The 12,434-nt window shown below is 28.5% G+C and overlaps 2 protein-coding genes across 2 annotated transcripts in view; both read left to right on the top strand.

Annotated features, from left to right (window-relative positions):
* Nucleotides 1–440: 440 nt before the first annotated feature.
* LOC103579850 (uncharacterized) lies at nt 441–8,281 on the top strand. The gene is made up of 10 exons (XM_014439577.2): nt 441–794; nt 1,714–2,493; nt 2,648–2,821; nt 2,926–3,053; nt 3,168–3,375; nt 3,592–4,431; nt 4,629–4,781; nt 4,841–5,020; nt 6,206–7,233; nt 7,313–8,281. Exons 1-9 carry the CDS (start codon nt 687–689, stop codon nt 6,356–6,358), a joined length of 2,724 nt encoding a protein of 907 aa, XP_014295063.1. The 5' UTR covers nt 441–686; the 3' UTR covers nt 6,359–7,233; nt 7,313–8,281.
* Nucleotides 8,282–8,707: 426 nt separating this feature from the next.
* Nucleotides 8,708–12,434, top strand: part of LOC103568957 (IQ motif and SEC7 domain-containing protein 1) — a 97,698-nt gene continuing 93,971 nt past the window's right edge. The window contains exon 1 of the mRNA XM_008546005.3: nt 8,708–9,546. Coding sequence (XP_008544227.1) covers nt 9,242–9,546 — 305 coding nt within the window. The 5' untranslated portion in view covers nt 8,708–9,241. The remainder of the gene's footprint in view (nt 9,547–12,434) is intronic.

The raw sequence follows: 12,434 nt of genomic DNA on the forward strand, positions 1-12,434 counted from the left end.
AATTTCTAAAACACAATCAAAATTTTTTTTCAATCCAATGATCGATCTCCTAAATCTAAAATGAAAAGTAGTAAAGTAAACATTTATATTTAATAGTTTAGGGTAACGCGGTTAGGGTGACCTTAAAAACGTCTCCTCATTTATCATCATGATAACTGTAAATATCATAACTTTTATTTAAAAATCCCAAAAAATCAAGTCGATAGGAAAATTATGACAATCTATAGTCGATAAAGAAATAATCGAGTTGATAAAGTAGAAAGTGTGAGATTTGAATTTCATTAGTTTTTAAATAAAAGTAAGATGGCGCAAGATTGAAATTATAAATTCAAAACCACTTGCTACTATGAAAAGATTGCGCATGCGTCAAGTAGACGATACATACGCATACTCGCGCGTTCTGTTAGGTACAACCATGGAGACTAGATAAGGAGCACGAACTCAAACGGGAGAATTGTCAGCATCTGCCCACTAAAATCGTACATGTTAGGTATTCTTTTTTCACCACTAGCGTCGCTAATGTTCCTTTTGTACTGACGTGAATATAGCATCGTAAATACATGTGAAGTGAGCCAGTAAATATCTTAACCGCAATTTTTGTAAGTAAATAATAACAAATGTGTCTAAAAATCTCGTAAAATATTTTTAATAATTTTGTAAGTTCTATTTTTATAAAAAAATAAAAAATGGGCAGAGTGTGTGCCGTTAAAAATTGTAATAGTGGAAGTGCGGCTGATAAAAAACGACGGAGTGAATTAAATTTAAAAAGCCCAGGATTTTTTAAGGTACCACAAGTAAGTAAAAATGTTAAAAGATAAATAAAATTTAAAAAATTATTTTAATAAATTAAAAATTATTTTCTCTTACATGAAAATAAATTTTTAACTTCCCGCTAGGAAAATTGCAAATATTCTGTAACTTTTGAACGGATGAACCGATTTTGAACTTTAAGGTGTCATTCGACGCGGCTTTTCATTTACTATGAACACTGAAAATTTGAGCTTAATCGGTCAGGTACGTTCGGAGATATTTCAAAAATAAAATTTTTTCAAAAATGTTTTTTTTGAATAACTTTTTATTCGCTCGATGGATTGATTCCAAAATCTAATCAGCTCTAAAACTTTGTAAGCCGCGTCGAATGCCGCCTCAAGAATCAAAATCGGTTTATTCGTTCGAGAGAAACCGTTAGCGAAAGAATTAAAAAAAAAAAATTTTTTTTAGTATTGTGGAAATTTCTCAAAAACGACTCGATAAATCAATTTCAAAATTTGATCAGTTGTAGAACTCAATAAATCGCGTCGATTGCCACCTTAAACGACTCAATCTTCGAAAATAAACGCATACAAAAGTATTTTCGAGCTCAAGGAGCTCGAAATGGGCGGGAAGTTTTGGGGCTGGCCCACAGGGTCAACCGACAGACCGATTTTTGTTAAGTAATTTTTTATATTGAGAAATCATGTATGTCAAACATTGTCAATAGTAACCGTCTAATTTTTAAGAACAAAATGATTCATCATGTTAAAAAATTTTGTTTTATATTCTCAAGTTTTTTCAATTTAATTTTTTCATACGTAAATTAATGTACTTAATTTAAAAGTAATGTTCTCGATTATACTCAAATATAACTATAAAATATCCTACTGCCACGGTATGTAATTTTTTTTAATTAATGAAAAAATATATTTTATTTTCCTTCATTTCGTGCTTGAATAGTGTCCATTGAAACGTCAGCAGTGGATAGACTCGTTAACAACAGAATTAAACGACCGTCAGTATGTTTGTGATTTGCATTTTCAAAATGATGCAATTCAAAATTCCTATCTCACAAATTTACCAAACGGTGAAGTAAACAAAATTGTAAAAGGTAGAATAACTCGTATGCCAGGATCAGTTCCACTGATTGTCAATGTCAAACAATCTTCAATTATTGGTGACTGTAAAATCCAAGCTTTGAATGAGTCATCAAAGATGCGTCAATTAATTCATGAGCAACATGAACAAAACCTGCAGTTTCAAGCTATTGGAGAACACCAGGGTCAATTGTTGTATGAGATATCAGAGAAACCTAAATCACTACATGAGAAACATAAACAAAACCAAGAGCAACACGTAATTGAAGAGGACCGAGATAAATCGTTGAATAAGACATCGGAGAAGCTTGAATCACTACATGAACAAGATCATCATCAGCAGCAGCAGCAGCAAGTTATTGAAGAACACCAGGACCAATTTTCAAATGAAACATTTGAGAAGCCTAAGTCAGTAATTGAACAAGATCAGCAGCAGCAAGTAATTGAAGAACAATTTAACTTCGATGACATGAGAACAGAAAACCAGGAACAATCGTATCACAAGAATCAAGAAAATGAACAAATCAATAACATTCTACCGCAATATAGATTACCAGTGAAACGGAAATTAAAATATCCTGATGAAAATGAGACATTGAAGCGTCAAAAATATTCTGAGCATGATATTGATATTAACCGTCAAGTAAATTTAATTTTTTTTAATCATATCTTAATCAACTTTTTCAATAGTTTTAACAAAAATGTTAAAAAACAATTTTTATACCATAAGTTATAAATATTTAAGTATAAAATCTATATTGTTAACCGAAATATCAAACAGAATTTTAATATTTTAGATAAATTTTGATAATGATACTGAAATTATGGCCATCATTATTGAACTGAACAAGTTGTTTCCAATTGGTTGGAGCTTTTTACCTGGTATTAATCAATTAATAGCGATTCAGTTTGATCGTATTAAATTTAAAGAAAGAGTACGGTTGGTCCTAAATGACGATCATTTTGTATCGGTAAAATAATATATAATTTAGCTATTTATTTAAAAAAAATGAGCTTTGTTTTAATTTTTTAATGAGTTAAAACATAGAATGCAATTTAATTTTATTTGTTATAGGTTACATTTTTAGAAAATTATAAAAAAAAAATTGATAGACAAATAAAATCAGTCAATGATTTAATTGAGTGTTTAAAATCTATGGAACAAAAAAAATTATGCACTGGAACTGGATATGACAAAAAAAGGTATTCTATGAAATTAAATCGTTTTCGTAATTACTTTATAAAGTCCAAGGGTACTGAAATATCGAAAAAGTTAATATGTACTAAATAAATAATTGATCAATTTTTTAAAATTAGTTATTCATTAAAATGTTATGCTGACGTGACTGACAAATACAAACGTTGTCAAGCTTGTCCGAGATGTCAAGAATGTCAAAAACTACGTTTAAATTTACAAAAAGTAGAAAAAAGTCGAATCCTTAATACTGAGAACAAAATAAAAAGAAAAACTTCTAAAGCTACCAATTTAGGACTCTATAAAAAAACAAAACGTATTCAACAACAGGTATGTTTAATTTTTTAGTCAGTTTTTTTTTAACAAAAGGTTATTGTTGTCGTTGTAATTTACACAATAATTTATTTCTCATTCTTACACCGATTTTAATCTCAAAATTATCATTGATATTGAGTATTATTCAATTGCTACGTTGATATTAACGTTTTTTATTATTACTGAAAATTGTTCAATTTTTTTTTTAATAAGTTTTTTTAATTATTTTAGCTGCAATTATCTACGTTAAAATTACGTAGTATTCAAAGAAAAACAAAAACTGTGTATGAAGGCCAATTTAATAAAAAACTTTCTTTGCTACCAAAAGAACAACAGATAACAGTGAGAATGTGTTTTGAAAACTCCCAAAAGAAGGGTCCAACTGGCAGAAGGTATGAAATTGAGTGGATTTATGAATGTCTTCTCATACGAATGAAAAGCACTTGTACGTACAATATGATAAGAGCAAGAAATATAATTCCTCTACCAACTATTGACACGTTATCGAAGTATATACAAAAAATTAGTTCGTCAATTTTTGGATTTTTACCCGAAACGTTTGAAATCCTACGGAAAAAAGGAGAATCAATGGCACCTGAAGATAAAATTGGCCAAATATCAGCTGATGAGGTTAAACTTATGGAAAATATTGAGTTTAATAAAAAAATAGCTGAGTATACTGGTTTTGTTGATCTAGGAAAGTATACATCCGAATCTGATAGTGACGTTCCTGGAGATCACGCTCTCGTTTTTATGTTTATACCGTATCGGGGGACTTCTGCTCAACCTTTAGGATGCTTTATCACTAAAAATTCTATAACTAGTGAAGTTCTTCATAAGCTATTTTTAGAATGTATTATACTTGTAGAAAATTCTGGTTTTCGTGTGAATTCTCTAGTAACTGACGCTGCTCAATGGAATAGAGGAGTTTGGACGAAATTAGGAGTTGACACAAATAACATCAGTTGTGAACATCCGTGTGACTCTAGCCGTAGATTATATATGATATCAGACTTCCCACATTTAGTAAAATGCTTTCGGAATGGATTGGTTGAGTTAGATGAATTTGAGGTAATTATTGAACTAATTTTTCTACGTTTTAGTATAGAGCTTTTTCATGAAAAACTAAATAGTTTCTAAGTAAATTATATAAATAACGTTGAAAAGCTGTCTTATATGTGATAACTATTGAGGTTTAAAATAATACGTGTACAATTTTTAATGATTATTTATATTCCAATAATTAATGTAATGTTATTTTCTGATAGACACCTGTAGGAGTAGTCAAAAAAAAGTATTGGGAAAATCTTTTGCTGGTAGAGCAATATGAAAAACCTAATTTGGCAATGGCTTACAAACTGACACCTGCTCATTTAGATCCTAAACTTTATCAAAAAATGTCTGTTCCACTGGCTTATCAGGTATAATGATAATTTTTTAATGGTTTCGGATCATACTGAGTAAATTTTAATATTAACAGTTGTACTCACGCGAAGTTCGTTGTGCAATGACGATTTTACGAGAAAATGGAAACGAAAAATTTGAAGGCTCAGAACCAACTGAGACATTTATCAAAATAATTGATGATGGAATCCAAGCTATGACCTCGCACGATGCTAAGAACGCACTATACTTTAAGGATTCCTGTGAACAAAAGAAGGTAATGAAGAATATAATTTAATTGATAGAATTAATTACAAATTTTTGTATGGCAATTTATTTTTTACTGTGAATACTTTAATACAAGAGTTTTTGTATAAAATTATTCTTTTTCTAAAAAATAATTATCCTGCATAATTAATTAACCTCATGTTATCAAAAATTAACTTTTTTATAGCAACGAAAATATTTGCAGAAATGACATTTGAATTTTATAACTTAAAAGCCAAAGTAACTAACTTTTTAATTGATCAATTACGTTAACGACATTCTTTATGAAAATAGGCGAATAATTTTCTTTTTTTTTTTTTTTTTCAATAATAAAGCATAAGCAATTAAAAATTTTTTTTAAAGGTTTATTTAGAATTCATCTTTATTTACAGATCAAGGTAAGAGACCCAGCACCTGATCAGGGAACTAGTACCTGATAACTCCATGTATTTGTATAGATATATTTAGTCAAATTTGGTAAATATAGATATACAAATACATGGAGTGAACAGGTACTAGTTCCCTGATCAGTTACTGGGTCTCTTACCTTACGAAATATCTGTATTATTTTTTACTTGAAAAAAAAAAGTTGATTATATATATTTTTATCTAGTCACTAATTTGCTTCATTATATCTTTGGGGTTTAAAATATCGATTTTTTTAATCTAAAAAAATATAAAATAAAAGTTTTTAAAAAATTCTGCAGCCAATGATTAAATATTTTAATATACTTACTATACTTATAATACACAGAAAGATAAAAATTTTTCATTGAAGAACTTATTTTCTTAAATCAAGAAAATATTTAGGAAAATGAAAATTACTTTGATTGAAGTAAAATTTTCTTGAGTCTCCGTAAAATATTTTCTTGCTCCAAAACAACCTAGCATTTCCTGAAAAGTTTCTTGTTTCAAGTAATTCATTTTTTCTGTGTATTGTAATTAATAAAATAGATATAAATATTTAATATTAATAGATGAAAATATTTGGAAACGCTTTAATTTGCTTTCAGGTATTATTTCACTTTGAGATTTAGTTTATATTTTTTGAAATTTATATTTTACGCTTTTGTGCTTCCTTGTTTAATCTTAAATAACTACTACTAATTTTTCATTTGCTTTTCAACTAAACCTTAACTTAAGATAACAAATCATAATTAAAGATTAATTATCATTAAATTTTAATGATTTACAGAATGATTACACAGCTGACAATGGATTCAATCATTTAAATCGTATGCTGCCTTCGGTCAATACTGTATTACAGAGTCATCGACATCATCACAGATTGATTGGATCAATAAAAAATATTATTCCTATTTTCAGTGGATTTACAAATTTTTGTTAATGGATAAAGAGTTGAAGAAATTAAAACAGATAAGAGTAATAACAATACAAAAATCACCCATAATCGATGCTGGCAGGAGATGATAAATTAAAAACAACATTAACAAATAGTTTTAAATATCGCAATACTAACTTCTAATCGCTTTGTGAAACATCTATGCATACTATTGTTTATTAATGCTTTCAATTGTTACTTCCATTGAAAACATTCCAAAATTTTTTTGTCTATGCATTCTTCCCATAAATAATTCTTTTCCATATGTTCTTTTCCCTTTTCCTAAAATACAGGCCATTTTGACTTTACTGAAGTTTTTAGAAGATTGGGAAAAAATGTTTACTAACACAAAAACTCCCAAAGTGTCTATCCCGAAGAACTCAATTTCAGAAAATTCAGTTTTAAAGGAAGTGACTCCAAATAACTCCAATCCTAAAAATGCAGTTATTGAAAAAGCGACTCCAATAATTTCCACTCCAAAAAATTCACGCTCAGAGAAAGTGATTCCAAAAAAATCTATAACTCCAAAAAGCTCTACACCAAAGAAATCTACACCGAAAAACTCTACACAAAAAAAATTTACACCGAAAAACTCTACACCAAACAATTTAGTCTCAAAAGTAGCAACTCCACAAAATTCGATTCTTAAAAATCCAGTATTAAGAAAATCAACTCTGAGAAGCTCTACTCCAAGAAACTCAATATCAAACAAAGTGACTCCAAAATCCAAATCAAAAAAAAATCTTTTTCCTATATCTTCTAGCTCTACATCAGGTTTTAAAGTAACATTACGAGCCACTTTAGAAATTTTATCTGAGTTACACAATAATTATGGATACGAATATCTTCTAACATCTCGGTTAACTCAAGACAATCTTGAGGTAACAGTCTAAAAAATTTTATCTATTAAATGCTCACATTTTTTTTATTACAATTATTAATATAATTATTTCTTTATAGAGATTGTTTTCAGTTATGAGATACTGTTGTGGTGCCAATGATCATCCAACTCCCCAGCAGTTTGGTCAAGTTTTTCGTTTGTATTGCTGCAATGCTATGATTAAACCTCCGAAAGGTTCAAATGTAACTGGAGTTGAATTACTTCAAACTCTAATGAAAACTAAGGACTCATTGGAAATGTCTCGTCAACCACGAATGGCGTGGTTGGAAAAAATTGACCAAATGCTTGAGAACGCTGTACCACTTGATGCAATTTGGCAAGATAATTTATCCGGGAATAGCAATATCAGTATTATGAGTGAAAATAGCCTAAATGGCGCAACTACGGAACTGGAGATAACTACTTCTACAACAGAAGAATTCATGCAAGATCATGATTATGACGTTGTGTCTACAAGCAGAGAAGTTCAAGCATACATGGCTGGTTATATTGTTAGAAAACTTAAAGCTAAGTGTAAGTGCCTATTGTGCTTAAAAAACCTTCAATCATCTAATGATGAATCACATTGCCGAGACCGTTTCATTGACTTAATGGAAAAATACGGCGGATTATCACGAGCTAGTGATGGTTTATTTCAATTGACAGTACAATTAGAAGCTGCTTTTTTGGACGTTGTTGGTAGAGTGGGGCTGAGTCATGGAATTATTTATAAAATATTAAACAGAGTTGAGAAAATTTTACCAACACTATCATTAGTTGGATGTGCGGTTCATCAGCTTGAAATAACAAAAGAAATAATTGATTTTTATATAACTATGAGGCTCTATTTTCTTGGTAAAACTTTTAACAAGAGAAATCATTTGAGAAGAGAAAAAATGAAAACTTTAAAAAAAACTTCCAAGCTCGTAACATAAATTATATTTCAAAAGAATCTTGTTTTAAATATTCATTACTAAAATTATTACCTTCTATTTAGTTAATCATTATTTAATAAGTACTTATTTTGTTTGTAAAAAACTGTAAGCTTAAAAATAATATTAATTTGCATTAAAATTATTCTTATTACTGTTAACCTTTAAAACTTATTAATTATCAACATTATAAAAAAGTTATTTTATTTCTTTGGGTAAATTATATTATTAATTGCATCAATATTTAATTGCATTAATATTTTATTCATACAAATAAGTTTTGCTGATTTTATTTAATTTTTTTTTAACCAATTAATTTGTTTACATTATTTTATTCATTACTTTTGGACAATTCATTTATTTTATTCTACTTATTTAACCTTTCATTCATCAATTCATTCGTTGAATTTGATTTAATATTTATTCATTGGATTCAATCTATTTGAAACTACCGCCTTAACTCCCCGCCATCTTGGTACCAATGGAACACTAACGCCCTCTTATTTTTAGAGGCTATTTGTATATATGGAGTTCGTGCTCCTTATCTAGTCTCCATGGGTACAACATTCGTTCGGCATTTTATACTCACACGAGTTGATGAGAATCCAAAGTAAGGGGACAACAGACAGAGGAGTTTAGACCCTGAACTGGTTCGACGCGATCCTCGCGGTAAGGGGCCAAGATGGCGAGTACTTTGTATCAACTATTGTCTAAAGAGTGACTTACCTTTAACATAAATAATTTTTTTTTCGATTTTAAATTGAATTCAAACCGGTAAATAATACTCAATAAATCCATAACAATAAACACCACAAAACATTATTTTATTACAATAAAATCAGTGATGTGAGTTACTAGTGTTGTGTACTTTGTAGTATTGTAGTGCTAAAAAATAATATAAATAAATAAATATACATATTTTTGTTTTGTGTGAAGAAAAAAAAATTCCCACGAGGGTGTAACTGTCACGCGTAAAAAAAACTATCGTTAATTTAATTTTTTTTGGAGTCCACAAGTGTTTGGAAAATCCCGCGCTTTTTTTCGTTCAACAGTTAAACGGATCTTTATTTTATCGAAATGAGTAACGCAACATTAAATTTGATTGACCAACAACATCATCATCAACAGCAGCAGCAGCAGCAGCAGAAGCAGCAGCTACAACTCCAGCAACCGGTAGATTGTTTGATAACAAAGCCAGACAATGACGTCGAGGCACTAATTGATGAAAAGAATCGTTTAATTTCATGTCAATACTCGGAGATTGAAAGATTACAGCGTGAATTGTCAGAAGTTATCGGTGAACGTGATGCATTGCTTTGCGAGGTGTCTAAATTTAAATTTGAACTTGAGATGGCTGATCTCAAACGTCTACATGATGATAGGTAAGTGTTTTTTATTTTTTTTTTCAAATGTCTATTTTATATATTTATACCTTTATCTATTTATATATTTTAAATAAATTATTAAATATTATCTATACAGTATGTTATGTAAATTATATTGAGATACGATAATGTTAAAAAATTAATGGAGTAAAGAGATGAACGAGTGTGGAATTTAAATAGAGAGAGCCAAGCCAAAAACGAGACGACCTTGTAAGGCCGGAGTTGTTTTTTTAGGTGGGAGTATATATATATTTATTACTTGCTTTAGGACTGATGATAATCATCATGATGATCATTTCACAATCACGTTGATGAAAAATCCTTGTGTTTATTTCGGTTGTTATATATCAAGGTTTCATTCAATATTTTTCAATGACAATTATTTTTTTTTATCAATAGTAATTAATATTAAAATTATTCAAATCAATTATATTTTTATTTTAATGTCTTGTAATTTATGACACTTAAGTCAGCCGACGTCTGATAATTTTTAAACTTTTTTAGAAATGATAAATTATACAAAAAAAATATTTTAAAAAATCGCACCTATAGCTTTTTTAATTTTCTACACATGCATATTTTTATTTTTTTTTTTTTGTAGTTGATTTGTTAGAAAAAATAATCCGAATATTTTTGCTAACTTTAGGATCATTTGTAATTTTTGTTTTATTTTATTACTTTTTAATTGGATTATAAAATTAATTAGTAGATTACTAAAAGGGAATCGTTAATTGTCTTTGAAAAATGATGAGTAAATTTATGTATTTATTTATGGAATTTTCGATAAAGCTTCGGTAGATTTGTTGGGAAATTTTATTTTTATTGTCGGTATATTTAATATTTATGAAAAGAATGAATTGGTTGCTCAACTAGTTGCGTATAATTAAACAATGGACGATCAATACATACATATAGATACGTACGTGGATGCACAAGCATTAGCTTTATCCGTAGAAACATTGCGGGAGTACGCATCCGCCTACGCTAAGAGGATTCCACGCGGGTCCATCACCTCTCTTTCCATGTTCCATTTAAATAAAACTCCTACATATATTTTTATTTATATTTTATTTACATATATATAAATATTGAATTGAGAAAGTTTAAGCATATAACGGAAGATTTAAATTATAATTTTTATTTCATTAGTTGTCATGATGCCAAAATAATTTTCATTTTTATTGTTATTGTATTTTATTACTCATAAAAATAGATTATCAAAGTTTGTATGCAAACAAATTATTATTTTTGTCTTCACTTAAAAAATTTTTTAGATTTTTTAGCTCTAAAAAATGGTCAATGATAAATTTATATAAACTTTAGATAAAAAATGTGATTTATGTTTATGAAAGAGTTTATAATCAGTTTTGTGAAATATAAAATAAATTTTATTTAGATTATGATTCATTAGATAATTAAAAAAAAAATTTTTTATATTTTTAATTGAGTGTAAGAGATTCAGTTGAAAAAATTATCACGCTTTCAGTTAAAATTTTATCGAAGTCGTGCGATTTAAATTTCTACTGCGGTAATTAGATCACTAATACGATCAGTGAAATTTAATTGATTTTCTCAATAATTATTTACTAGAGTGATCCGAGAAATAATTTAATGAACCGGGAAAATTTTATAAAAAATCAAACTATGAAATTTATATTTTATTTCAAAAAATTTTTAGTTACCAACAAAAAATTTATTGTCTAGGAAAAATTAATTTATCATACGTTAAATAATAACGATGCATATTATAAAATTTAATTAAAAAATTTCAAGTATTTGTGTGCCTAATTTCTGACTCGGCATCTCTACATGTAATATTAGAAACAGTAAATTAATTTTCATGAGTACCGAAAAAATTCAGGTTACGGAATTTAAAAAATCACCTCATTTTCTGATAATATTTTATTTTGCCCAGTGTTACCAACTCGATTTTTTTCAAATCCGTAGGTTGGCGTCAAAATTTCCGTAGGATTCCGTAGATATTGTAAAATATCCGTAGATCTTCAGACGCTTCTTAAGGCCGAAAAATTTTTGGTTTTGTGATAGAATAGATCAATTTTTCAGAAAATAGATCTACGGAAAAATCCGTAGAGTTGGCGACACTGATTTTACCTCTCAATTTTACTGAAACAATATTCAATTCAAGTGTCTGTCGTTTTCGATCTCGATAAAATTTTTCTCGTTAAATTAAGAGGGGTCTGACCTTCTTTCTCTATTACACTCAAGTCGACAAACGGTATTATCCTTGTTGCACTTGCGCAGGAAATGAAAACTATCCACGTTTTTTTCTTAAATAAATGAACATTTTCGAAAAATAAAACGTAGATTGGTAGATCATAGAGTGATCTATCGAGCCTCGCTCTTAATTTGGCGCTTAGAGGTTTGAGAAAAAAGCTTGAACAAAAAGTACTATAGATCCTCTCTTGTAAAAAAAAGTAGTCCCAAAAGGATTCCAAAAAAGTTTGACATGTAGAACTTTTGAACTTGAGACAGATTAGAACTTCGAATGGAACTTTTTTTTTAACTTTTGTAATTTTGATGGCAAAAAGAGAGTTTATCTAGTACTTTATATAGGAAAATTTTGAGTAAAAGAAAAACGTTTTTAAACCATATTTCTACTACATTTTACCTTTGTTCCGAAAAAGTTTAAAAACCTCTAATTTGAAACTTTTTATGAACATTTTTTGATTCTTGTGAGGTTATTGGGTTATCATGGGAACTATTTCGGAACAAGAGTAAAATGTAGTGAAAACATGTTTTAAAAATGTTCTTTTTTGACTAAAAATTCACCTATATAAAGTACTAGATAATCTTTTTTTTTTTACTATCAAAATTACAAAAGTTCAAAAAAAGTTTCACTCGAATTTCTAATCTGTTTTAAATTT

Source organism: Microplitis demolitor, chromosome 7 (genome assembly GCF_026212275.2).
Source record: "Microplitis demolitor isolate Queensland-Clemson2020A chromosome 7, iyMicDemo2.1a, whole genome shotgun sequence".
NCBI classification, from domain to species: domain Eukaryota; kingdom Metazoa; phylum Arthropoda; class Insecta; order Hymenoptera; family Braconidae; genus Microplitis; species Microplitis demolitor.